The 27,855-nt window shown below is 38.3% G+C and overlaps 1 protein-coding gene across 1 annotated transcript in view; it reads left to right on the forward strand.

Moving 5' to 3' along the window:
- The window catches only part of CUNH11orf80 (chromosome unknown C11orf80 homolog), a 37,369-nt gene that overhangs the window by 4,942 nt on the left and 4,572 nt on the right, over positions 1-27,855 (forward strand). Inside the window, exons 3-13 of the mRNA XM_036416750.2 lie at positions 435-488; positions 2,506-2,615; positions 8,989-9,072; positions 11,595-11,650; positions 12,026-12,097; positions 13,327-13,525; positions 16,155-16,305; positions 17,616-17,762; positions 20,735-20,856; positions 22,075-22,185; positions 25,427-25,522. Coding sequence (XP_036272643.1) covers positions 435-488; positions 2,506-2,615; positions 8,989-9,072; positions 11,595-11,650; positions 12,026-12,097; positions 13,327-13,525; positions 16,155-16,305; positions 17,616-17,762; positions 20,735-20,856; positions 22,075-22,185; positions 25,427-25,522 — 1,202 coding nt within the window. The remainder of the gene's footprint in view (positions 1-434; positions 489-2,505; positions 2,616-8,988; positions 9,073-11,594; positions 11,651-12,025; positions 12,098-13,326; positions 13,526-16,154; positions 16,306-17,615; positions 17,763-20,734; positions 20,857-22,074; positions 22,186-25,426; positions 25,523-27,855) is intronic.

The following is a 27,855-nucleotide window of genomic DNA, read 5'->3' on the forward strand; positions in this document are numbered from 1 at the left end:
AGAGAATTCTTACCTGATAGCCTAGTATTTTCTACTAAAGAGTAAATTGGTTAAACAAAGCGAAAATTTTTTATTGAATCTTACACTGGAATATGGGTTATTGGCATAATATATATATTCTGTTTACAGCTACAGTATACAGTTTTCCTAAATTCCTTTCTTACTGGGAATAGTAATACCCAAAGTGGCAGTACTGGTGTTGAATATAAGTGAAAAAACTTGCTATTTGGTCTCATCTCCAAGAAGTTATTCTGCCCCCAAAAGTCATGTGGTCTCATAATTTTTCTTTGGTGCCTCTATTTTTACTGAACTCAGTAGTGGTCACCTGCTTTATGTTGTATCTATAAGCAGTGTTTTAAGGCTCCCATTTGATTCTTTTGATAAAATCCATTTAATTGATTTATTTATGATATTTTCTTGTTTGTTTTTTATAGTTGCTTCTGCAGGAAGCATTTATGGTGGTTTGATCTACAGGAATTTCCTAAAAGGTAAAGAATTACCCATTTTTCCATGAGACTAAAAGCCATGTAAAGAATAAGGGAATGGTTTTATTATCATTGTTAATACTAGAGAGAAGATAATGAGTTGAGAATAGTTTATGGAATAATCACCTATTTATTTTGTTTATACAGACAGTAAGACAGTTTGTTTCATAGTGTCTTAATTGTTATTTAAAAAATCAAAGCAACTATATGCATATTTATTTAACCATATTTTTATAGTCTTATGATAAAGTGGAGATGACTTTTGTCCAGAGAGGAAGTACTGCACATTAGGTACACAATAAAAATTGAGTCTTGCCAAAACTTGGCTCAGTGGATAGAGTGTCGGCCTGCAGACTGAAAGGTCCCAGGTTCGATTCCGGTCAAGAGCATGTACCTTGATTGCAGGCACATCCCCAGTGGGGAGTGTGCAGGAGGCAGCTGATCAATGTTTCTTTCTCATCGCTGTTTCTAACTTTCTATCCCTCTCCCTTCCTCTCAGTAAAAAATCAATAAAAAAAATATTTTTTTAAATTGAGTCTTAATCACATTTAGTAGGCAACTTTAGACTGTTTTCTCTTCAGCTGTTAGGATTCTTAATACTAACAACATCCACTCAATATTGCTATTTATTCTTACTAATTAGCAACAGAAATGACACCTTGAAACTCACAAAGGAAATTATCCAAAACAAGAATTTGAATCCCTTATCTTTCTAACTTATGCATCAGTCATTATGCCTTTATTACTATTGTTATTTATTTAGCATTCCTGTAATACTATTTTCAAACTGCTTTAAATTGGTGCATTCATAGATCTTTACATTCTTTAATTAGTTTCATCAGGAAGTCTCTGATGACTGATTCATTAACCATCGGATTTCCTGTTGCTAAAGAATTACGTACTTATACAAAATTAACAGTGTGCCTCTGAATTTAGTTCAGTAACTATGTTATATCTACTTCATTGTTCAGTTGATTTACTTTCTACAATTGAAACTTTGTAGCCTGGAGCGGAGCCAAGCCTCCTGCTCCATCCATAGCTGCCATCATTTCTATAATTGAAACTTTGTATCCTTGAGTGGAGGCCTGGGCCTGCCAGAGTGTGTGGAAAGCTTGGCTTCCTCCCTTGCTGAGGAAACCACGCCTCCCTTCTGGTAGCCATCTTGGTTGGGTTTATTTGCATACTGATTGGCTGCTGGGCATGGCTTGTGGGTGCAGCAGAGTGGTGGTTATTTTGCATATTACTTTTTTATTAGATAGGATCATTGTCAACCTCACAAGGTAGAACTTGTAGAGATGGATATATCTATATTTATTAGTTCTTTATAATACTACTGTAGAGAGGAAATAAGGATGGCATGTTATAAAATGGGAAATTTGTTTTTTTCCCTTTGTAATATGAGTGTCAGGGTACAGAAAGGATGAAGGATGGTGCATAGCTTGAGGTACTCTTTGTTCATGATAACCTAGGACTCACTTTTGCCTTGTGGAAATATAATTGAGTCAACACATGTAAATACACCAGGAGGTTAATTTATGAATTAAAGCAGCAAGATTTGCTGTTCTTTGTTAAAAAGTACCTTATTAAATAACATACTATATTAGTAAGTGGCTGAGAGGGTCATTCTTGAATTTTTCCATTTTTGGTTCTAAATAAGCTCGCTTGCTGGATTTGTGTTTATTAAATAATGAATGAATTTATTTTAAAAATACAAGAATATCAGATAGAACTGAACATTTCTGGAATTAGGTATGACCTTGTGGAAAGTAACTGAAAATAGAAGTGATTTAGCAAATGTGAAAAATTGAAAACATGAGATTAAATGTCTTAACCCCATAATGTAATTCTAAATATTCAAGCAATTTGCTGATGCATCGCTATTTCCAGTCATACTTTAAATTTTGCAGATAATCTTTTCATCAGGGAAAAGCCTTCTTGGCTCTTAAGTTTAATAAACAATTCCAGAAATTCTGGTGCTTGTCCAAACTGTTCTATTTTGTCGCCATTTCTTCTCACACAGAAATGCAATCTGTACTGCCTGGATCCTCTGCAAAACTGAATTGGACTTCAGAGGAAGTCAGCTATTCTCAGGACATTTCAAGGGTAACACCTTTCCAGATGTCTTTTGAGGCAAGTTTTTTTTTTGTTTGTTTGTGTGTGTGTGTGTGTGTGTGTGTGTGTGTGTGTGTGTGGTTCTATAAATCATTGTTATTTTGGTTCTTAGTTTTTTACAAATCTAATAACAGGAAAGAAAAGCTTAGGTGCATCACAGTTCAAAGTTGAAATGAAGTAAGGCATTAATTCCCAAACTTCCCTGCACAAACTTTAAATCATCTAGGAGCTTCTAAAATATTAATATTTGTGTCCCACTCCAAAAGGTACTGATTTAATTGGTCTAAGATGTTGGATTAGTCCGCTTGTGCTGCTATAAAAAAATATACCAGAGATTGAATGGCTTAAAGTTGAGTTCTTTAGGGGAACAGAAATTTATTTTCTTCTGAAGTCTAGAAGTCCAAGATCAGAGTGCCTTGTCACTATTTCTTCACATGGTCCTTCCTCTGTACACATCTGGAGAGAGCTGTCTGGTATCTCTTCCTCTTCTGAATTTATTTTTTAAAATATATTTTTATTGATTTCAGAGAGGAAGGGAGAGGGAGAGAGAGATAGAAACATCAATGATGATAGAAAATCAGTGATTTGCTGATTGCCTTCTGCACGCCCCAGCATTCACCCTTGAACCCTTCACTCAACAGGCCGAAATCTATTCATTGAGCCAAACCGGCTAGGGCTCTTCCTCTTCTTATAAGGACACCAGCTCTATCAAATTAGGGCCTCGTCCTTATGACCTCATTTATGCTTGATTACATCTTTAAGGGATTATCTCTGAATATATATATATATATATATATATATATATATATATATATATATATATATTTATATATATATATATATAGTAACCATCACATGGAGGGCTAGGCTTCAATATATGAACTTGGGGGGACACAATTCAGTTCACAACAGGTATGGCCTGGGCTTTGGAATACTTTAAAAATTTCAATGATCCCTAATGTGCAGGTAAGTTCCCCTTTCCTTCCTTTGAGTTGGTGGAGACATAAAGAATTAGAGTACCTTAAACATTCTCCCAAAAAAAGCACTTGAAAGGCCTTTTTACATGTTTGAACAATTGTATGCTCCTTCTAATAAATATATTTTATTGATCTTTTACAGAGAGGAAGAGAGAGGGTTAGAGAGTTAGAAACACCGATGAGAGAGAATCACCGATCAGCTGCCTCTTGCACCCCCCCTCTGGGGTTGTGCCCACAACCAACGTACATGCCCTTGACCGGAATCAAACCTGGGACCTTTCAGTCCACAGGCTGACACTCTATCCACTGAGTCAAACCGGTTTCAGCTGTATGCTCCTTCTAAAAGGAATGGGTATGGTATCAGGACAACAAATATCCCTGACTGTGCCTTATCTTCTTCAGGAGAACTGAAGGGTAAACAATCTGGAGCCATTAGTGGTTAGTCAGCTCTGAAACTATTAATGTTAAATAGCAATAAAATAGCTGATGCCAGTGAACCAAGGAAAGCAGTTCTAGAAAAGATTGCGTGTTTTAGTCAGTCTGAACAATGCTAATTCTTATACCTAACATTTTTATATTATGTAAGCCTCCTGAGACTCTATTAAATGGATAGGACAAGGATTATCACCCCATTGTAAAGAAAACTGAGATTCACAGAATTTGACTGTCTTAGTTAAGGTCCTACAAAAGTTAAGTGACAGAATTTGAACAAGCCTTAATCATTGATCAGTGCTGTTCCAGTATTTATTTATTCATTCATTCAGAAACCTGTTTTTGTTCAAGTTGGTCTCATTGTGCTAGATATTGAAGGTCCAAAAATCCAAAACATGTTCCTTAATGCCAACAAACTTGGAATCTAAAGGAAAAGATAAACAAATAACTACAATACAGTGTAATATGTATCATGATAGAAGTAAGCACTAAATGCTGTAATTGCATAGAGGAAGAGTACCTAACCCAGGGAGAAGGGGTCAAGATCTGAGGTTGAAAAACAGATTTTCTGACTACACAGGGTTCAGAGACTTGAAAGAGTAGGAAGTTGTCATCAGAGTGATAAAGTTCTTCTTGTGTGTTTTTTTCTTATTACAAAAGCAGTGTTTCCCACAGGAAAATCAAAGTGAGCATTTAGAGCACAAATAATTTGACTTAATCAAGGTAGCCACTATTAACAACTTGATATACAGCTTTTCACATAAAAATGGAACGTTTTATTTAAGGTTTCCAGAATGATACGGTTTCAAGCTGTGTCTACTGAAATGGATGTCTGGAAATGACTGTAAGTCAATATTATTGAAGTGGAAGAGGCCAGGGAATTGTGAGACCAAATTGTTGCTTAGACTGGTCAACTACTTGGATGTGGAAATGAGCTAAAATGATGGCAGGACTTGGAGTGCAGTGGGAAACTGAGTTTAGTGCTCAGCAGTGAGTGGGTGATGGAGGAAGAGAGTTTGTAAAAGAGAAATATAACCTCAGAGGAACAAGGATTTCCTGAAAGCATTTGTTTCATAATGTTTCATTGTCTCTGCTACTGGGCAGCTGTTTAAAGATATTTGAAGACCTAGCCAGTTTGGCTCAGTGGATAGAGAGTCAGCCTATGGATCAAAGGGTTCTGGGTTTGATTCTTGTCAAAAGGAACATAACTATACCTCCTTGCAGGCTCCTCCCCAGTCTGGGCTCCTGCAGAAGGCAACCAATTGATGTGTTTCTCTCTCATGAATATTTATATCTGTATTTCTCTCTCTCTTCCATTTCTTTTTAAAAATCAATGGGAAAATATCCTCAGGTAGATTAAAAAAATAATAATAAAGGTATTTGAAGACAGTAAGAAGAGAGAAGAGGAGATTGTGAAAGACTTCATTATATATACCTCAAGTGGGGAGAAGGGTCAGGTAGCAAGATTCATGGCAGACATCCATGAAAAAGCTATAATAAATAATCCACTTTCTTGGGCATGTGAAAATCACCAATCTCAGGAAAGACTGAGAAAAGCTTCATTTAGGAGAGATATGGGGTTTGGGTTATGCTGAGCCAGTCCTGCATCTTGGGGCCTATTAGGCTGGATAACTTGTCCCTCCAAACAAAATTTGATTTTACAGGATCTTCTTGACACCTTTACCCATTTTAATATTTATATTTTGTTTTAATGCTAAATGAAAAAATGGGTAGATTATATATATATGTAAACATATCTATGTATTTATACCTCTAGATCTTTGTATTTATCTACCTATTGTCTATCTATTTAAAGAGACACAGACACTGATTGACTTTCTTCTAGAAAGTCATATAGGTCCCATGACTGCATAAGTTCAGGTTTCAAAATATAAAACAGCTCCCATATTCCATCATATAATTAGACTTGTATTTAAAGGTAAAGGCTGAAACATATAATTCAAGGGTGGTTTCTGCTGCCAAGGGCTGGCAGCATCTGTTTTTTCCTAACAGCACTTAAGTAAATTCACTGCTTCTGTATGTATGTCAGGCTGGGATACTGGGTTTTTAACACATAATTATAAAAGGCCCTAAAAGCCTTTGCAGTCAGTCAAAGTGTGCCTGTCTGCCTGGCCATCTCTGTCTGTCTCTCTCTCTCAGTAATTTACAAGAGATATTAAAAGAAGCTATTTGCTTTATGTTAACTATCCTCTGCTGACCTGAACGTAGGTCTCTTTATCTTCTTGTCTGGATTGGATGCCAATCCTTCTTGTATTTTTTTTAGCATCTTTTTATATATTTAAATCATAAAACTTTTTATGTTGTCATAAAAGTTATTTATTTGTATTTCTCTTCTACTTACTGTGAACTCTTAAAATTGAGATTGTTTTGTCTCTGTAGGCGTAGGTGCATAATAAGCCACATTAAGTGTTTTAAGAGTGAATAAATACATATATTTAGTAGTCATGCATAAGCATTGCCTGCCAGGATCCATAAAAAATAATGGTAGATTATGTAATATCTGATTCAGATAGCTATATGGATAGAAAATGAACATTCTTTGGAGAGACAGCATAACATAGTGAAATGTGAGTTTTGGAGATAGTCAGATATAGGTTTGAATATCAATTCTGCCACTTAATGAGCTATATGTTACCTTGGACAAATTAATTAGCTTATTTAGTTTCATTATCCTCATCAATAAAATGGGGGTGTTCCCTGTTTGAATATAAACTGCTTGTCATCTAGCAGGTGTTCATTAAATGGTAGCTCTCATCATTATTAATTACAGCTCCCCTCTGATAGCTGCTCAAGGAACTTTCATGTATTTGCTAGATATAATTAGCGCTTTCTATGACACGCCCTATAATCACCAAGGTTACAGAAGTTTGAAACTGTTCCAAGAAGTTGTTTTGGAAATGTGAAGAACAGAAAATGTTTTTAAGAGATCATTGCTTTCCTACTGTTTGAACATTTTATAATTAAAAAATTTTAATGAAGAATGTGACTATGATGTGTGCTGCAGTTACTATTTAATTACCACTATTTATGTATATGAATAATTGTAGATTGGTTTCCAAAATTTTCTAATAATTCTAATCCTTTTTTCTAATTATCTCCAACCCATCACACAGTTCCTTAACTCTTTTTCAGTGTATTAATAAAAGGTTATAATTTATCCTTTATTATATATTTGCATATTTCTCTTTATATTATGAGATTTTGAGATTGGACCTTTTTTCTTTTTCTTTACTATGTTCCCAGTACTTGGCTCTGTATTCTCTGAGCCACCAATAAGAACTTACTAATTCTGACTCGATTTCTTCTTATTATTCTCTTGGACTTCTCCCTTTTTCAGGAGATACTTTCTAATTTTGGTTTTAGGGTGTATATATATATATATATATATATATATAGACTAGAGGCCCGTGCATGAAATCCATGCACTGGAGGGGTCCCTTAGCCTGGTCTGTGCTTTCTTGTAGTCCAGGACCCCTCGGGGGATGCCCACCTGCTGGCTTAGGCCCAATCCCCAGCAGTCAGATATCCCTCTCGCAGTCCAGGGCTCTCACAATTGAGGACCTTTTGCTCCCTACTGACAGCCTTCAGTGGAGGTGGGAGAGGCTCCTACCACCACCACTGTGCTTGCCAGCTATGAGCTGAGCTGCGCTTCCCCTGTGGGAGTCCACTGACCACCATGGGGTAGTTCCTGCATTGAGCATCTGCCCCCTGGTGGTCAGTGCACATCATAGCAAACAGTTATTCCACCATTCCATCAATTTGCATATTAGGGTTTTATCATAAAGGATATTTTCAGATTATTTGATTCTTAAAATAGTTCTGTGAGATAAAAGGGTGAGTTTTGCTGAGATTGGTTTGGCTCAGTGGATAGAGCGTCGGCCTGCGGACTGAAAGATCCCAGGTTCGATTCCGGTCAAGGGCATGTACCTTGGTTATGGGCACATCCCCAGTAGGGGGTGTGCAAGAGGCAGCTGGTCGATGTTTCTCTCTCATCGACGTTTCTAACTCTCTATCCCTCTCAATTCCTCTCTGTGTAAAATCAATAAAATATATATTTAAAAAAAATAAAAATAAAAAAATAAATAAATAAATAAAGAAAAGGGTGAGTTTTATCCCTCTTTTGTATATTAGGAAATAAGGTCCAGAGCAGTTAAGTGATTTTTTTTATCCATGATCACTTAAGTAATTTTATTTTTAAATATATTTTATTGATTTTTTTGCAGAGAGAAGGGAGAGGGATAGAGAGTTAGAAACATCTATAAGAGAGAAACATTAATCAGCTGCCTCCTGTATACCTCCCATTGGGGATGTGCCTGCAACCAAGGTACATGCCCTTGACCGGAATCGAACCCCGGACCCCTTAGTCTACAGGCTGACACTCTATCCACTGAGCCAAACCAGTTAGGCTTAAGTAATTTTTATATATGTTTTTTAAAATTGATTTTAGAGAGAGGAAGGAAGAGTGATAAAGATCTAGAAATATCTATCAGCTGCCTCCTGCATGCCCTCTACTGGGGATCAAGCCTGCAAACCAGGCATGTGCCTGACCAAGAATCGATCCAGTGGGACCTCTTGGTTCATGGGTGGAAGCTCAACCACTGAGCCACACCATCCAGGCTTCACTCATATTCTTAATACAGATATTGTTCTTCTCAACTACAGTCTGAATTACTTTAAATTACTTTTATATTTGTTCCAGAAGGTAATTTTGTTATTGTAAGTTTTACTGTGATTGTTGTTCATGTGTCTCCTGAAGGTCCATAAAATAAGTACTTTAACGTAAGAAGTAAAGACTATTAGATTCTTTTTTGTATCCAATTCTAAGACCCAAAGACGTTTCCCCTTGAATGTCTGAAAAGCTTTCTGAGGTGTTCTTTTTATAGGAATAAATACTATAATTTAATTTATTTGTGCTTTTGAGTTTGTGTATAAGTGGTGGATGTTTTGATTTGTTGTTACAGGTTGATGAAAAGCCAAGAACTTTGATGACAGATAGTCTGGTTATAAAGAATTTTTTACGCAAAATTGTCATGGTGCACCCTAAGGTAAGCTGTTATTTTTGCACAATAAAGATTCTCTTATTTAAATAAAATTTTTAAGCATTTTACTTTATTTTCTTCTTTGTTATTTTGTTTGTTTGTTAATCCTTACCCAAAGATATTTTTCCATTGATTTTTAGAGAAAGTGGAAGGGAGGGTAGAGACAGAGAAAGAGAGAGAAAGATATATATATATATATATATATATATATATATATATATATAGAGAGAGAGAGAGAGAGAGAGAGAGAGAGAGAGACAGACAGACAGACAGACAGACATCGTTGTGAGAGAGACAAATTGATTTGTTACCTCTCACATGAGCCCCAACTAGGGCTGGGGATCAAGCCTGCAGCTGAGGTACGTGCCCTTTGACTGAAATTGAACCCACAAACCTTTAGACTGTGCACTGACACTGAGCAAACTGGCTAGGCTAAGTCATGTTTTCAAGAGATCTCTACTCTGTAAAACATGGAAGGACCTGGTTGGTTCTCTTACTTTTAATGACATGATTACAACTTTTAATGTGGAATTGATTTGGTTTCTATGTCCCTAAGGCAATCTTTTTAAAAAAATGTTTTATTGATTTCAGAGAGGAAGTGAGAGGGAGAGAGAGATAGAAACATCAATGATGTGAGAGAATCGTTGATTGGCTGCCTCTTGCATGCCCCACACTGGGGATTGAACCCGCAACCCAGACATGTTGCCCTTGGCCAGAATTGAACCTGGTACCTTTCAGTACACAGGCTGATGCTCTGTCCATTGAGCCAAGTCAGCTAGGGCAGTGGTCGGCAAACTGTGGCTCGTGAGCCATATGCGACTCTTTGGCCCCTTGAGTTTTTAGCAAAGGCCAGCTTAGGAGTACTCTAATTAAGTTAACAACAGTGTGCCTACCTATATAGTTTAAGTTTAAAAAATTTGGCTCTCAAAAGAAATTTCAGTCGTTGTACTGTTGATATTTGGCTCTGTTGACTAATGAGTTTGCTGACCACTGAGCTAGGGCACTAAGGCAATCTTAGTGTTGGTGATGTGACATAGTTGGGAGCCCTTGGATATAGAGAGAGTTGTCTTTTGGGTTCTTCTTCTTCTTATTATTATTTTTTAAAAACTCACCAGAGGATATTTTTCCATTGCTTTTTTTCTTTTCTTTCTTTAAACCTTTATTTATTTATTTTAAATTTGTTTGTTTTTGTTAATCCTCATTTGAGGTTATTTTCCCATTGATTTTTAAAGAGAATGGAAGAAAGAGGGAAAGACAGAGAGAAACATCAATGTGAGAGAAACACATCGATTGATTGCCTCCTGCAGGAGCCCTGGCCAGGGCCAGGGCTGGGAGGAGCCTGTAACCAAGGTACATGCCCTTGACCAGAATCGAAGCTGGGACCCTTTGGTCCCCAGGCTGATGCTCTACGAGTCTATCCACTGAGCCAAACCGGCTGGGGATCCATTGGTTTTTCTGAGAGAGTGAAGGGAGAAAGGAAGGGAGAGAGGAAGGGAGGGAGGGAAGAAGAGAGACATGGATGTGAGAGATGCATCAACTGGTTGCCTCCCACACATGCCCCTGCTGAGGTCGGGGAGCGAAATACAACCCAGTTGTGTGCCTTTGACCAGGAATTGAACTCGAGTCTCTTTGGTGCTTAGGCTGATGCTCTAATCATCCAGCAAAACTGGCCAGGGGCTTCTGTACTGTTTTATTGCACCAATTTGGGTATTTCTTCCCACTCCTCTGTGTTTCCTTCTTTTTTGTTAAACCTGGTTGGTAAATAAGGAAATTTTGCTATAGTATTTTGAACTTGGGAGAGCAACTTTTTATTATTATTTGCAGTTAGATGTGTTTATAAAAATGCACACAATTAAGTATGCTATATTAATTCCCCTATTTCCCCTCTTGTTGGCTTCCTACTTTTTTTGTTGTCAGCATGATTCAGTGCTATTTCTTGCCAGTCACTATTCTAAGTGTTCTCCATGCACGTACTCATTTAACCCTTGTAACACTCCACATAACCTAGGTTTTATCACCATCCCTATTTTATAGCTGAGGAAACTATGGTACAGAAGTTAAATAACTTGTAGAGCCAGGATTTGAGCACAAACAGTCTGACTGTGGAGTCCCTTATTACTCATAATAGAAAGAAAAATATAGGTTGAAGGTAGGAATAAGTGAAATAAATTGGAGGGAGGACAAAAAAGTCAGATGGGGCAGGGGAAGAAAAAGCAAAGAAAATGAGCATGGAATGTTTCTTATCTGATAACAATGGAAAGAATAGGGAGAAAATTGATATAGTTCCTTTAAGAAAGGGAAGAAAAGATACATTAGTAGGATTTCCTGGTAATTTGTGACTGCTTGGAATTGTAGTGTTAAGATGCAATATATTTAAGAGACAGATTTTGAACACAGACAAGTGTTAATTATGTTTAGGGATGGTGTAAGTGAAAAAAAGATTATATAAAAAGTATCTCCTTTAGGTATGGAAGTTTTAAATCTCTATCCTGGTTCATGTTAAATCTCATACACCATTTATTTTGCAGATTAGATTTAATTTCAGCGTAAAGGTGAATGGTATTCTGTCCACGGAAATCTTTGAGTAAGTCCTTAAATCCATGGCTTACATTTATGCCATAGCTCTAGAGCTTTTCTCAGTCATCATTGTCCTATTTCCAGTAGGTTCACAGTTTTACTTATTGAGCCAAGTTCATTTTGAAACTAATATTTTGAGACCCCCACATTTTATTATTCTCTATTAGCTTTTAAAATAAGTAAATAGATTCATCTAAACCTTTTATGTCTTTCCCTTTTGCTAAAGTGAGTGAATTTTAAAATTGTCATTTTCCCTTGGTTAATTGGCTACTCAATTCCAATAATTTCTGGGGGTAGTAGTAGTCATAATACCAAAATTTGTACCAGGCAGAAATCGGTATTAGAATTTTGAGATATGGCTTAGCTTTTTATTGCTTTGCAGGGCAAAGAATGAACCTACTTTGAACCTGTCGAATGGAATTGCTCTTGTCGTAAACTATCAGCATTATATGAGGTGAAGGGAAAAAGCATTGTTCCTCTCCCTGTTTTACTTTCCTATTATGAATATAAATGTGGCAGAAGTTGAAAATGGTCTCACTTGTCATTTCTTAGTACCAGATGTCAGAGTCTCTATAAGAAAAATAAAGTAAAACTTTTAAGCTAATTATATTGAAAATTACTGTTATTCCTGGCTCCTTAAATATATTCTGATGACCTGAGGACATGTTCTTTCTCCTCTCCATGCCTTATTTTCTCCTGTAAATGAAACAAAACATACCCTGCTATTTCCAATCCCATTTGACATGAGAAGAGAGGACTGAATTTAAAAGGTACTTGAATTCTTGGTTAGATAGATATAATGGCTACAAAGAAATTCTTTGTGTATTATAATTTGTGCATCAGCATTTTGCTTAGGTTTGGAAATCATCTCTCTCCCTATCTCCACATTCTTAAAACTGCAAATAAATCCATGGAGAAGGTGATATGTAATATGGAATAGACAGAATGCCTACATTAGAATATTTTTTATTCTTTAATACATGCAGAAAAACAACACCCTCACTCCATATCTTTATCTAGTAATCTTAAAGTATCATACATTCCTTAAAGGTAGACATCTTGTTATCATAACTTTAAAAAGAGAAAAAGACGATGCTTATAGACACATTTTCCTGGGCAACTTGATTAGCTTGGAGGGGGAAAAGATTCATTACTCTTTTGTATTTAGAAAAGAGCTGTTGGAAAGTAACCAAATATTAAATTTCACTAGATTCTTTCTAGGAGAGAAAGGTGGCCTCATTTTTTCTTATTATTGCTGTCAAACAATAACTTCAGACCTCTTCAGGGGAAGCATGTGTGGGAGCAGTCATCCGAGAATAGGGATGCCATTTTTAGGTTATTTGTGATGAAGGAACCTCTCACTCTCACTTCTGCCATGCTGATCTCTGAATGATCTTAGAAACTTCTGCTTAGCACCATAGAGTAATTAGTGGATGAAATTCATTTTTGAGAAAATAAAACTGCCACTAGTGGCAGCGAAAGCAGGAGTCATGATACCATTCCTGAAATGCCGATTTGTCTGCTCTGTCTATTGCTTGTGCTTCCCTGAGTGGGATGCAAGTTATTGATACAGCAGGTTATGTGGCTTTGCACATGCTAGAGATCATAAAAGGAATTTTGAATGCCTTTAAAAATAATTTCTTGAGGACAAAAGCTAAATTTGTCTTTCTTGTTTTTTGACAGTAGACCAAAATTTGGTACAACTCAATTACTCTGCAGCAGAATCCATCCTGTACGAGGGCATCCAGTAGTGCTTTTCATCCCCAATGACGTGGCTGGCGTGGACTTGGTGGGAGAGCTGATCCTGACTCCAGCTGCTGCTGTGTGTCCCTGCCCGGAGGTCTCATCCAACCAGCTGATGAATAGGATTTCTTCAGTTTCCATATCCTTCTGATGACAGAATTCATACAGTTGTCTTTGAAAATGAATTGTTATGCCCAAATTTTAGAAAATCTTTTAGCATATCAACTCTGAGTGTAAAAGCCAATATGATTTGTATAAAAACAAAAATCCAATATGAAAGCCAAGCTGAAAGTTTTTCCAAGAAACTGAAAACTATAAAATGTGCTACATGTGCCACACTCTTTTCATATTATCCCATATAACTAAAGCGTGGAATGAATGGTACAAGAAGAGATGAGGCTGGAAAAGTCATTTGGGGTTGAATATGGTGACATTGAATGCTAAACTACAGGTTCTGAACTTTGTTTTCTATATAGTGGGAAAACATTGAGTGTTTTAGGAGTTTCTAGCTGCATTGTACAGGATAGATGGGAGAGAGAAGTCTGTAATCAGTAAAAAGTAAACTGGACAAGAGGGATTGATTGCCTGAACTAAAAGTGTGATGAGTATGGAAAGGAGAGACTGAGAGACTTATTATTGGAAGGAATCAACATAATGAGGTGATCAATTTATTGTTGGAATATGGAGGGATTAGGGAAATGAAAGGATATTGTTGAAAGATTCTCACACTTACGTAAGTCAGTTGTTACAAAATCATTTGTAGACATGATAAGCTAAAGTTGTATATTATAAAGCCTAAAACAATCTCTAAGTTGATATAAGTTATAACTAATAAGCAAAAAAGGGGAGTAAATGGAACTATAAAATATGTCAAATCCAAAATAGAACCCAAAGAATAGAAAAGAGGAAAAAGAAAACAGAATACTAGGAACAAATGGAAAACAGACAACAAGATGTAGATTTAAACCGAAACATAGCGGTATTCTTATTAAATGTAAATGGTTAACCCAGTAAAAGACAGTCACATATTTTGACTCTTCAGATGCTCCTCTCTTTTTAAAAAATTTTAAACATATATTTTTGTTGATTTTAGAGAGGAAGGGAGAGGAAGAGTTAGAAACACCAATGATGAGAGAGAATCATGCCTCGGGGATTGAGCACGCAATCGGACATGTGCCCTGACCAGAAATTGAACCTTGACCTCCTAGTTCATAAGTCAACACTCAACCACTGAGCTGGCCAGCCAAATACTCCACTCTTATTCTGAGTTGGCAGGATCTCAAAGCTTCCCTGGCTCTAAACAGTGAATGTGTTGACCTTAGCTCATGTTCTTGGATTTGTGATGGAGACTTAATTTATGGGCAATGCCAACCTTTGTTCTGTTGTGACTTTCCATAATGCCCCAGGGCCTACTTGGTAAGAATTTCAGTCTTTACACTGAATGCCTTGTGTTTATCTTATTAAAAAGATGAAAACAAAGAAAACTAAAGGGAAAATATATTATGGCCTCATTAGCCTTGGTTCAGGGTACAAAAAAGAGTAGGCAGTGCTTCTTAACCAGGTAATTTTGCCTTCAGATGACATTTGACAAAGTCTGGATACATTTTTAAAAAAATATATCTTTTATTGATTTCAGAGAGGAAGGGAGAGGGAAAGAGAGACAGAAACATCAATGATGAGAGAGAATCATTGATTGGCTGCTTCCTGCATCCCCCTCCTCCAATTGGGGACAGAGCCCAAAACCCAGGCATGTGCCCCTGACTAGAATCGAACCTGGGACCTTTTAGTCTGCAGGCCGATGCTCTATCCAATAAGCCAAACCATTTAGGACTGGAGACATTTTACATGTATGTTTATTGATTTCATAGAGTGGAAGAAAGAAGGAGAGAGAATCATTGATTGGCTGCCTCCTGCACGCCTCACACTTGGGATTGAGCCTGCAACCTGGGCATATGCCCTGACTGGGCAACAAACTGTGCCTCCTATTTCATAGGTTGATGTTTAATCACTGAGCCATGCCAGCTGGGCTCTGGAGACATTTTTTATTGTCATGAATGGTAAAGGCCAGGGGTGTGGCTAAACATTCTACAATGTACAATACAGCCCTTCTTCTGAAACACACAACAAAGAATTATTTGCCTTAAAGCGTCAATAGTGCTGAGATAGAGAAACCCTGGGTAAGAGAGAGAATAAGAGTGGGAAGGAAACCATTTCAGGGACCTGTCCTTCTTTGTCTTAGAGAATAGGATTAGAGAAGGTGAGAAGGAGTTTCCTTATCAATCTGAAAATACTAAAAAACTTATTGGAAAATATTCCTTTGTGTATACTTTTATTCTAGCACATAGCACATTGTATTACAGTTTACTGTTTTACATGTGTCTCTTACACTATAAATATAACTTGAAAGTATTATAGGTATTAAATCTGGATATTCATCTTTGCATCCCCAGAACTTAGTATGATGTTTAACCTGACATATCACTTAAATCTATGATTGAATGAGTAGGATGAATTAATAACTAATTGCCCTAATACTCTACCTGTAGCTCATACTCATTGAATCCAGAATAAATTTCTGAGGATTCTAGTGGATCTATCTATCTCTGATACCAGACACCTATTTTCAGCGTATAAAAGGCTTAATATGTAGTTGCCTGGCACACTACTTTATTTCTGGGAATGTGAACCAGGTTAATGTTATATGTTTATCTTATGCAAATGAATACATATAAAAACTAAAATTTGAAAGTTTTCTTTAGCACCTATACATATTTCTATATGGACCTTCCGGTCTGCCTCTGATATTGCCAAACCAGGAACAATCAATTACTACTGTCTTCAAAGATACCTCTTATTTCATTGACTGGAAGAAGTACCACTTGTGTATGGTGCCCAATTTGGATCTCAATTTGGGTAGAGGTATATCTTTCTCTCTTTGCATAGGAATCAAGAAAACTGGAGGGAAAAAACAAAAACAAAAACAAAAAAATCAAACTGGAGAATATCAGAGAAATGCAAAGAAGCATAAATACCAGGTGTAAGTCTGAGAGACCATTTGGAGTGAGGCAATTGTGGTGTCAAGAAACAAAGCCCCATCAGAGCTTAGTGGTTTTTGCATTGCATATGATGCTGGTTCTTCTCTCACTTCCTCTTTTGCCTCCTTTATTCCTGGAGTAGCAAGTGGCCTTCATCTTCTGTTGTACCTCAATCTGTCAGTTCTGGAGTTTTATAAGTCAGTAAGGGAGCAATTGCATCTTTGTAGGAGAGAAATGTTTCCTAGTGAGATGAGAAGATCCACATAAAATTTCTTAGAAAAAATTAAAATACCACATAAATACAAGGCAGGAGTATAAATCTTATAGTAATAAAGCTAGGAACCTGGCGTAATATTCATGTAGATCCTAACCAATATTAGTTTTGGGTGAATCATGTTGATAGTTGTGATGCCTGAATTTTCTCACTTAATTTTGGAAATGAATAATGTAGAAAATGCCCCTTGTCTCACCCCCCCTTTACTCTGAAGGACAGATCAGGGTCACGTGGAGGTACTTTTCTATATGGATCTGGGTGGAATTTAGGTTATCCTGATTGTATTCTAAAGGATAAAGGTGCTAGAAAGTCACCACAGGGCATCAGATTACTTAGGAATACACAGAGTATTCTGATTATAAATACAGATTTTGGAGTCAGTTTAAAACAGTTCCACCACTTACTCTCTCATGTTGGGCAACATAATTAACCTCTCTATGCCTCTTTTCTTATGTGTAAAAAGGCATAAGAATAGGTCCTAGGCCATAGTGTTGTGAAGTCTAAATGTTGAGCTAGTACATGTAAAGAATTTAATATTGTACATGGCATAGAGTAAGCATTCCATACAAGTTAGCTGTTATTACTCAGGCTTGACTCTGACCTCTGACACTTACTAGTGATACCTACCTTAGAAGGTTGTATAAGGGATGCATGAATTTATTATAGAATGCTTCTCAGTGAGTGCTAAGGAGTGCTGTTTGGTTTACATCTGGCACACCTACTTGTTTTGATGTTCTTCCTGAGAATCACTTTATTTGCTTCTCTCCTGTAGATAGAGAAATAAATTCAGGAGGAGAAGGCAGTGTTCAAATTTAGATTTATCTCAGATTTTTCTTTTTTTGAGGTATAGGTTCTTTATTCAGTTAGTATTTTGAAGGCTTTATTTATCTTAGAATACTGTGCAATATTTTGTTCTCTAGATATGGTGCTTCCAGATGTGAGTTATCAGGTGGAATCCAGTGAGGGGGATCAGTCTCAAAATATGGATCTTCAGGAACAAACTTTGCTGCTTATTCTCTTTATGGATTTCCATAGCCAGTGTCCAGTCAAGCAAATGGAACTCTGGGGTAGGTATAAGAGAATGGGGCTGCCAGCCTGGGTGTGTTTACATGTTAAAAGAATAAAGAAAAGGAGACTTTAGTCCAGCCAGTATTGCTCAGTGGTTGAGCATTGACCCATGAACCAGGAAGTCCAAGTTCAATTCCTGGTCAGGGCATATGCCTGAGTTGCGAGCTTGATTCCTAGGTAGGGGCATGCAGGAGGCAGTCGATCAATGATTCTCTCTCATCATTGATGTTTCTGTCTTTCACTCTCTCTTCCTCTCTCTCTGAAATAAATAAAAGCATAGTTTTTAAAAGAAAAGGAGACTTTATATGATGCACATATCTGAGTTAGATATACTTCTGTAGAATAATGAATTTCAATAGAGAAAAAGCTTGCTTAAATAAAGTAAAAAATTATATGCTCTATGGAAAATATATCTTATTTTTTTAATCCTCATTGAGGAAATGTTTTTATTGATTTTTATAGAAAGAAGAAGGGAGGAATGGAGAGACAGAGACTGAAACATAGATTGGTTGCCTCTGTAATTACCCCAACCAGGGATTGAACCCAAACCTAGGTATGTGTCCTGATTAGCAATCAAACCAGCACCCTTTAGATGACACTCCAATCAACTGAGTCACCTGGCCAGGGCAGAAAGATCTGAATCTTGAAGCATTACTTAAATGATGACATTTCTGGATTTGGTTGACCAGAAGTCAGCAGACACTTCCTATAATGCTCCCTATAGGGTATATTACCTTAAATGAGTTTTCAACCTTAGCTGCACAGACTATTGCTAGGTGATATCAAAGGCCCTTCCAAGTCTAAAGACCATCTTAAGACAAAATCTGTGATATTTTGGCCCTAGCCGGTTTTCTCAGTGGTTAGAGTGTTAGCTTGCATCGGGTCAAGGACACCTACCTTGATTGCAGTCTTGATCCCTGGCCCTGGTTGGGGCATGTGCAGGAGGCAACCAATCAATCACCTCTGTCCCTCTCCCCCTCCCTCTCTCCCTTCCCCTCCTCTTCCCTCCATCTCCCCTCCCCTCCCCCTTCTCTCTCTCTCCCCCCCCCCCTTCTCCTCCCTCTCCTTCTTAACAATGACAAAAATCTGTGATATTTTGGCTTTTTTAAATTTAGATCTAACAGGAACACCATATTCAGTCTTCTTTAGGATGACATAAAATAAAATCTGATACCATGCTCTGAATCTATTGAACATATCTACTAGTATGAACTCATATTCCTCAGAAGCCAGTGTTGACTATCAATCTTGTGGTACTGTGATAGTTTAAACACCTCTGTTTAGTTTGACTTGAAAGACCTGCAGCATCTCAGGTAGTTGTATTTATACTGGATTAAATGAAAATGCATTGCTGCATTAATAAAAATATTATCTTTTAAAACGCCTTATACATCTGGTAGTTTAGGACTAGCCTTTGAAGATGTGCTATGAGGGTAAGTAGATACTAGTATAGAAAGAGATACTAGTATATGGATATAGATATAATAATCCCCCTCCCCCCTTTCATATATTCTTAAAAGCTTTCTCTAGAGCTCCTTTTGGGAAACAGATTGTGTAGAACCACAGTCTGTTTCCAGTGTCTTAAAAAACCACTTAATTGGCCTTCTGCCCACCTTGTCATGGTAACTTTTCTATGATTAACTCGTTATTTTGCTACAATGTTAAAGGCATCTGTTGGTATCTACAGTTTTAGGAAGAAACTTGTAGCTTTTTAATTAAATATCTGTTTTTAAAAGAGTTCTGGCTGATTTCTTGAGGTTATTATTAGAATCAAACTGTAGAAAATAGTAATTCGAATGACATCATCATAGCAGTAGCAGTATTTTCCCTTTGAATATTACAATGTACATTTTAAAACAGTTCATTTATGTTATCCCAGTTTATCTGCACAAAAATAACTGTGAGAACAGGTGATATAAAACCATTTTCTGTATTTAAGTGAGAAAAGTGAAGTGACTTGTCACCACTAGTTGGTAGCAGAAATGACCCTAGAATCTTTGTCCCCTGATGTCAGTTCCAGGCCCCTTTGAGCAGACCACATATTATCTTTCCTTCCAGTAGAGCAATTTGGCCTCATGCTAGAAAAACGTTTTTGCTGCCTTGCATTCTTAATGCAACCCCGAGACAAGCCAACCAGTCACCAGCTGTTTCACCATTGTATACTTGAACAGACTACCCAGTGGAGAGTAGAAAAATACTGAAAAAAGTAAGATTAATTAAGCATTTTTTCCAGGTGTCCCATAATAGGGGGATTTGTCTTTCTTTGTTTCATCAGGATAATAAGTGCTAGCCTATTGCTTGATGACATATTTTGCCCAACTCTCACATTTTAACTTTTCTGAATGATGCTGAGCAGTGGTGCTTAAGGTTACTTTATCAGAGATAGTCACCCATTTAAAAAGACCTTTTACCAGCAGTTTTTAGAGTATGTTGTGAGTTTTTACCTTTTCTGTACCACAGCACATCTGAAAGGATTGGTGACACACAGGCAATAATTGGCTCATCACGACGGTGATACTCAGATAGGAGTGCAGTAGGGTTAAACACTCTGCAGGAGGCATTCTCTCTCCTTTGGAGTCACTAGTATCGTTGTTTATAGTATGTGATGTGTATTTATGTTTCTAATATGAATGAAACAGGACCCACACTTGTTTCTTAAAAAGTAATGTTAGCCCTGGCTAGTGGAGTTCAGTCAGCTGGGCATCATCCTGTGCTCTGAAAAGGTGCTGGTTGGATTCCCTGTCAGAACACAGGGAATTCCCCCTCATCCCCAAATGTCATCGTTCACTTAGTTTTCCTGAGCTGTCTTTCATTTGTAAGTGGGAATTGGGTGAGCTTGTATGTTGTTGGTATATGTGTGTGTGTGGTCTAAAACAGTAATTATTTGTGGGTAGGAGGGAACTAGCATATGAGCAACAGCTTTGCAGTAGTCATGCTCACTCAGGGCTATGAACACTCTCCCTGCCTTTAGGAATTCACACTTTGCTCACAGCTCATCTCAGTGCCATCCTCCAAGAGAGCCACAGCGCGGTGCAGGATTCCATCCAGTTTGCTGTGGACCAGGCCTTGGAGCAGCAGCATCAGGTTGCCAAGGTAATAAGAAATTGATAATTTTCTTTTTTAAAATATATTTTATTGATTTTCTTACATAGAGGAAGGGAGAGAGAGAGCTAGAAACATCGATGAGAGAGAAACATCGATGAGAGAGAAACATCGACCAGTTGCCTCTTGCACACCCCCTGCCGGGGATGTGCCCGCAACCAATGTACATGCCCTTGACCGGAATCGAACCTGGGACCTTTCAGTCCGCAGACCGACACTCTACCGCTGAGCCAAACCGGTTTCGGCGAAATTCACAATTTTCTTTCTCCTACTCTCTTCATGAAATGATAGCTAGAATATATGGTAAATAGGGCCTGAGATCCTGTCCTTCCTAATGCGTCTTCCTCTCCTCTTTTGTCCCCTGAGCTGATCACGTATACTGCATCTAACCTACGAACTCAAGCTTTAACGTACATTGGTCACTGTAACTAGCTGGTTAGCTTTACCCCCCAGTAGGTAAGTTTGAGAAAACAGGGAAGGAATAATAGAGAAAAGTGACTCAATGCTCCTCGGCCTTACCCCTACATCTGTCTCCCTTTCCCTCACATCCTTCTGGAGCTACTGCTCCCATTTCCTAACCTTTATAACACACTTTCTCTTATTTTACTTTAAAAAATATGTATATTTTATTGATTTTTTTACAGAGAGGAAGGGAGAGGGAGAGAGAGTTAGAAACATCGATGAGAGAGAATCATCGATCAGCTGCTTCCTGCACATCCCCTACTGGGGATGTGCCCGCAACCAAGGTACATGCCCTTGACCAGAATCGAACCTGGGACCCTTGAGTCCGCAGGCCGACCCTCTATCCACTGAGCCAAACCAACCGGTTTTGGCTCTTACTTTACTTTCTAAGTTCCTTCATCCTGTGTACTTTTGGTAACATATTTCTTCTTTTATATGGCCAAAACAACCTCACTAAGAAACCAAAGCTTAAAGCTTTCTGTTTTTAAATTGGAAGCGTATCTATTTAATGACCCAGTGTCTCATTGCTTGTCTTTTCTGAAAGTGTCTGTGTCAACGAATCTTGCTGTGAAATGAGAAAACATTTTTTACTTATTTCAGTTCTAAGTGTCCTTTACATGGCATGGTCTCAGTAACTATTGTTGATGGAGGGAAGAATTGTGAAATCTTGCTCTGACTGAAATCTTTGGTCCGTGGGATTCTCTGAGACAGCAGTTTGTGGTCTCCCTTACGTTTTATGTTTCCTAGGTTCATCAGAAATTCCAGACCTCACTCCCTGTGGCTGTGAACTCCATCATGAGTATCGTGACTGGCAGCACCAGCTACAGCTTCCGAAAGACCTGCCTTCAGGCCCTTCAAGTTAGTAGGAGGTTGGGGATGCTTTAAAGCACTTGTGTCAAACACAAGGCCCGCGGGCCAAATCCGTCCCTCCAGGCCTTGCAATGTGGCCCGCACTGCGCTGTCATCACTGCACTCCGCTGCGTTTCCATCACAATGACAGTTTATGACTGTTCAGTAAACCATTCGGCCCGCGATTTAGGCTGGATTTTAGATTTTGGCCCCTTCTCTGATTGAGTTCGACACCCCTACTTTAAAGTGACAGTTTTAATGACATTATAGTGCTTTTAGGAACTTAGTAATATGCACAGTGCTTTAGGAACATTATTGAATGAGATCCTATTGTGAACCTATATAGTACGAGGCCTATGGTAATTGCTGGGAGAGAGAGTGGGAGCAGGAGCGCAAGAGAGAGCAAGAAAGAGCAGAACGAAAAAGAGAGCGAGAGCAAGAGCAAGAGAGAGAGAGATCTCAATGTGAGAGAGAAACATCAATTAGTTGCTCCCTGTACACACCCTAACCAGGATAGAACCTGCAATTTAGGAATGTGCTCTAACCAGGAACCCAACCCAAAACCTTTTGGTGTATGGAATGATGCTCCAACCAACAGAGCCACCTGTGGTGAGTGTTTTAAGAAGTATTTGTTGAGCCCTGGCTGGTGTGGTGCATGTGGGAGGCAGCCAATCAATGTGTCTCTCTCACATCAGTGTTTCTCTTTCCCTCTCACCCTCCCCTCTTTCTCCCTCTATCCTCCCTCTCCCTCTTTATCCCTTCTTTCCACTCTCTCTAAAAATCAATGGGAAAAATATTCTCTGGCGAGGAGTAACACAAAAAGAGAAATATTTGTTGAATGGATAGTGGTGTGTATACTATTTTATAAATGAGAAAACAAGTTATTTAAAATTTCTACTTCCTTTAGGTCACACAACTAGTTATGAGCAGAGTTAGGATTAGATCAGTGATTCTCAATTCCTTGTTGAAGAATGTTCTATTACCTCATGATGTCAGGATACATGAAAATAACTGAGCAGCCATCAGTATGACATTTATCTGGCAGTATGGAATGGTATATAACAAGTTTGGGAATCAGAGGCCTAAGTTCAAATCTTAGCTTATTTATTTATTAGCTATGTAGATTTAGGCCTGTACTTAACTTCTCTGAGCTTCATCTATAAATTGGAAAAATTAATAGTACCTCTATTGAGTGATTATGAGGGTGAGGGCTACATGTGAAAGTACGTAACATATGATAGGTTCTCAATAGATGTTATTTCTTTCCTTCCTTTTGGGAATGTGTGCTGACCATTTGGTATTATTAATGAGGTAACTTATTTATTCCATATCTGTGACTTTATTTCTTAAATTTTCTTCTTGAAGAAAATATACACATTACATTTTATTTTATTTTAATATATGTTTATTGATTTCTGAGAGGAAGAGATAGAAACATCAATGATGAGAGAGAATCATTGATCGGCTGCCTCTTGCACACCCCTCACTGGGGATCAAGCCTGCAACCCGGGCATGTACCCTGACCAGGAATTGAACCATGACATTCTGATTCATAGGTCAACACTCAGTCTCTGAGCCACACTATCCAGGCTACACATTACATTTTAAATAATAACTTATAAACTTTACCAGTCTAATTTAACATTCTGGCATATTATCTCATATATTACACTAGAGGCCTGGTGCATGAAAATTCATGCACTGGAGGGGAGTCACTCAGCTCAGCCTGCCCCCTCTCACAGTCTGGGAGCTCTCAGGAGCGGGAGGCAACCCGATGGTCAGGGGGAAGGTGTCACCCCATCACACCTCTGCTGCTGCCACTGCCGGCAGCACAAGCCTCGGCCAGCCCTGGTTACCTGAGCCTCCAGTGGCTCTGGGCAGCTGGGGGACTGAGAGGACTGGGGAACTCTGGAGGCAGGCACACAGGACCTTGCCATGCCCCAGCAGGGCTGAGGGGACTGGGCGCCACCATCTTGTGGCTGTAGGCGCTGCCATCTTTGAGGGTGTGGCAGTCAATTAGTATATTCCCTCCTTATTGGCTGTGGGCGCCACCATCTTTCCGATGGTGTGAGGGTCAGTTAGCATATTCCTTCTTTATTAGATAGGATAGCTGTAACCAAAGTGTTCTATATTTATAGATAACTTGACTTTTCCCTGTTTCAGCTGTTTTAGAATTTGTATTGTCACCTGGTATTCTACTATGTCAGTTTAATCTAATTTAATAAAACATTCCCCTAATGATAAACATTTAAGTTGTTTATATTCTTTTTGCCAGTATAAATAGTGCTTTAGATAATATCTTCTACTTTCTGAATTTCTTCATCCTGTGTACTTTGGGTAACACATTTCTTACTTCATACTGCCTCCTTTTCAATGAATAAATAACCACATTAAGAGATCAAAACTTAAAGCTTTTTGTTTTTAAATAGTGTCTTATTGTTTGTAACTGTAGATGTCTTATTTCTTTTGAATTATTTCCTAGAATAAATTTCTATAAGTGGAAGATGCTAGGTCAAAGAGTATAACACCTTTATAACCTAGTGCATTTTATCATAGTTTCAACTTCCTGGTTCATGTGGACAGTATAGCGGGGAGAGAAAAGAACACTCTACTGGCCGTCTTATGTCATCCCTAACTTTGGTACTAATTAGCAGTGAGATCTTGGGTTGGTCACTGCTTTTTGAATTTCTGTTTTCTTGTCTGTAAATTTAGTATGTTGCATTAGGTGATTATTCTGGTCCCCTTTAATTCTGATATCCTGCAATTTTATACTAAAAGGTAGAGACTGTTACCCATTCCTTAATGCAAACTGTATTATTTTGTTTACTTCCTCCTGAAAAGACCTAAGAAAAGTTCTTACACAGCCTTAGTTGTTCCGAGGAACTTTTGCTCTCTTGGAACTTCTTTTAGAGGAAAGCAATTTATAAAACTCCTTCACAAACAGATGGATCCCTGGGATACTCATGTCTTTTAGAGAGAAAAAACACCCTGTTTGAAAGATCTTGCTTTGGTAACAGAAATTAGAAGAAGTATAGGAACCACTACTACCTGTTAAATGCCAAGTATCTCAGCCTTCTTCCTACTTCTCCTGTGCCCACAGGAGCTAGCAAAACTCCTCACATGACGTGAGCAGTATCTGTGGTTTGCCTTCCTATTTGTCTTGTCCCCTTTCCATAGGAACTTCCTGTGGGGACTTCTTTTTTGGGTGCCAATACTGGAACTAACACCTTCTCTCTCTGACTCATTTCAGGCAGCTGACACACAGGAGTTTGGGACCAAACTGCACAAGTCATTTTATGAGGTCACCCAGCAGCGAGCTCTTCACTGCTCATGTGAAGGGAAGCAGGTAATTGTAAAGTAACAATCAGTTATTCGGTGGAAATGTTCCATATCGAGGTATGAGAGCCTGTATACAGGTACAGGTGCCTTAGATAACACAAAAGAAATGAAAGATATGTCTACACAAAAACTTACACATTAATGTTCATTTCCGACATATTTCTTTTTTAAAAAAATATATGTATTTTATTGATTTTGTTTTTTTTTATAGAGAGGAAGGGAGAGAGAGAGAGTTAGAAACATCAATCAGCTGCCTCCTGCACACTCCCTAGTGGGGAGGTGCCTGCAACCAAGGTACAGGCCCTTGTCAGAATTGGACCTGGGACCCTTCAGTACACAGGCCAATGCTCTATCCACTGAGCCAAACTGGTCAGGGCTGTCATATTTCTACTAGCCAAAAATTAAACAACCTAGTGTCAGCAAGTAAGTGGATAAACAATTGTGCTCTGTTAATTCAAGGGACTACAACTCAGCAATAAAAGAAATGGACTGCTGATACACAAAATAGCATGGATCTAAAGTATAAGATGAATAAATAAAATAGCCATACTGAATTATTTTAAAACCTAGAAATGCAAGAGTACATACTATTATTGAATTTACGTACAATCCTATAAAATGCCAACTAAGCTATAGTCACAGATCAGTGGTTGCCTGAAGATGGCAGGTATAGGAGTTGGAGGGAGTGATTTTTAAGGGCAGGAGAAACTTCTGAGGGAGATGGATATGTTCATTATCTGGATTGTGGTGATGGTTTAACAAGTATGTACATATGTCAAAACATCAAACTGTACACTCTATGTATGTAGTTTATTATATGTATACAAGTTACTAGTATGCTTCAAACTTGTTTTTAAAAATTACAGACACTTTTTAAGAGAATAACAGGGCCTTTAGCACTTCTGCTGTTCTCTCCCTCTCCTGCTTTTGTTTGCCTGATTGGATGAGGACATTAAGATGCCCAGGCACTTACAGCATCTCATCGATTTTCCCATCCTCTTCAGCTCTGTAGCTAGAAAGGCAGAGGACAGCAGAGAAACCTCCGTAAATGCTCCCTTTACACACCTTTTCCCATGGCTAAGGTACCTTCTAGGAAGCATCTTCCTAAGACCGCAGCGGCTGTTCCGTTCAATTGGTTCACTGCAAATGCTCTGGCTGGTTTCCCTCCAACTTGGAAAGCTGCTGCTCACAACTTGCGCAAATAATAGTGATGTCCATTGTATCAGCTTCCTATGGTCACTGTAACAAATTACATAAACTTGGTGTTTTAAAAACAACAGAATTTTATAATCTCAGTTCTGGAGTCTAGAAGTCTGAAATCAAGGTATTAGCAGAGCCATCCCCCCTTCAAATGCTCTAGTGGAGAATCCTTCCTCACTCCTACTAGTTTCTGTTGGCTCCAGATGTTCTTTGGCTCATCACTCAGATTATCTGCCTCCATCTTCACATGACTTCCTCTCAAATAAGTGCCACTGGATTTAGGGCCCACTCTGACTCCACCATGGTCTTATCTTCAGGTCCTTAATCACATCTGCAAAGATGCCTTTTACAAATAAGGTCATGCTCACCGGTTGGAGGGGAGGGGGGAGTAAGACTTGGAGATATCTTTTGGTGGGTCACTATTCAATTTAATATAGCCATCCATAGCTTCAGGTTTCTAGGGGTAGGTTCAGGCTAAGGCATGTGCTATTCTCATAGCACCTTGGATGGATGGGCAGGATCTAGAAGTATGTAAGGCTGTGACGTCCTTTTGCTGGGGCCTCTCTGAGATCCTAGAGAGCTCTCAAAAGGAAATAATCTGACCTCTTTTGTCCCATTCTGTTGCTATAGTGATGACTCATAGCTTCAGGGCCATTCATAGTCCAATTAACTTGGCAGATGGCTAGTGAACCTAAGGTTCATGAATCTGTGCGAAGATTTCCACTTAGATTTTCACAAAGATCCTGTGAGGTAGGTTGTGGTTTTTCAATTTTATAGATGAAAAAAATGGCTAGAGAAAATTTCTAATTTGCCCAGAATCACAATCAGTAAACAGCAAGGGTTGGGTTTGTAGAGCGGTCTCCTGGCTCTGAAGATTAGTAACATTGTTACCTCACAGGACTGGATCAGAAGCCCAGTGGAGATGAGTAATCAGAGGCATTGAGTAGAATTCATGCTTCTCCACTCAAGATTGTTACTGTTTTTCTCTGATAATGGCCACTTAGTGACAACTTTTGTTGTTATTGTTAATCCTCACAAGAGGATATTTTTTCATTGATTTTTTTTTAGAGTGGAAGAAAAGGGGAGAGACAGAAACATGATATGGGAGAGACACATCTGACTGGTTGCCTCCCGCATCAG

Source organism: Pipistrellus kuhlii, unplaced genomic scaffold (genome assembly GCF_014108245.1).
Source record: "Pipistrellus kuhlii isolate mPipKuh1 unplaced genomic scaffold, mPipKuh1.p scaffold_m20_p_56, whole genome shotgun sequence".
NCBI classification, from domain to species: domain Eukaryota; kingdom Metazoa; phylum Chordata; class Mammalia; order Chiroptera; family Vespertilionidae; genus Pipistrellus; species Pipistrellus kuhlii.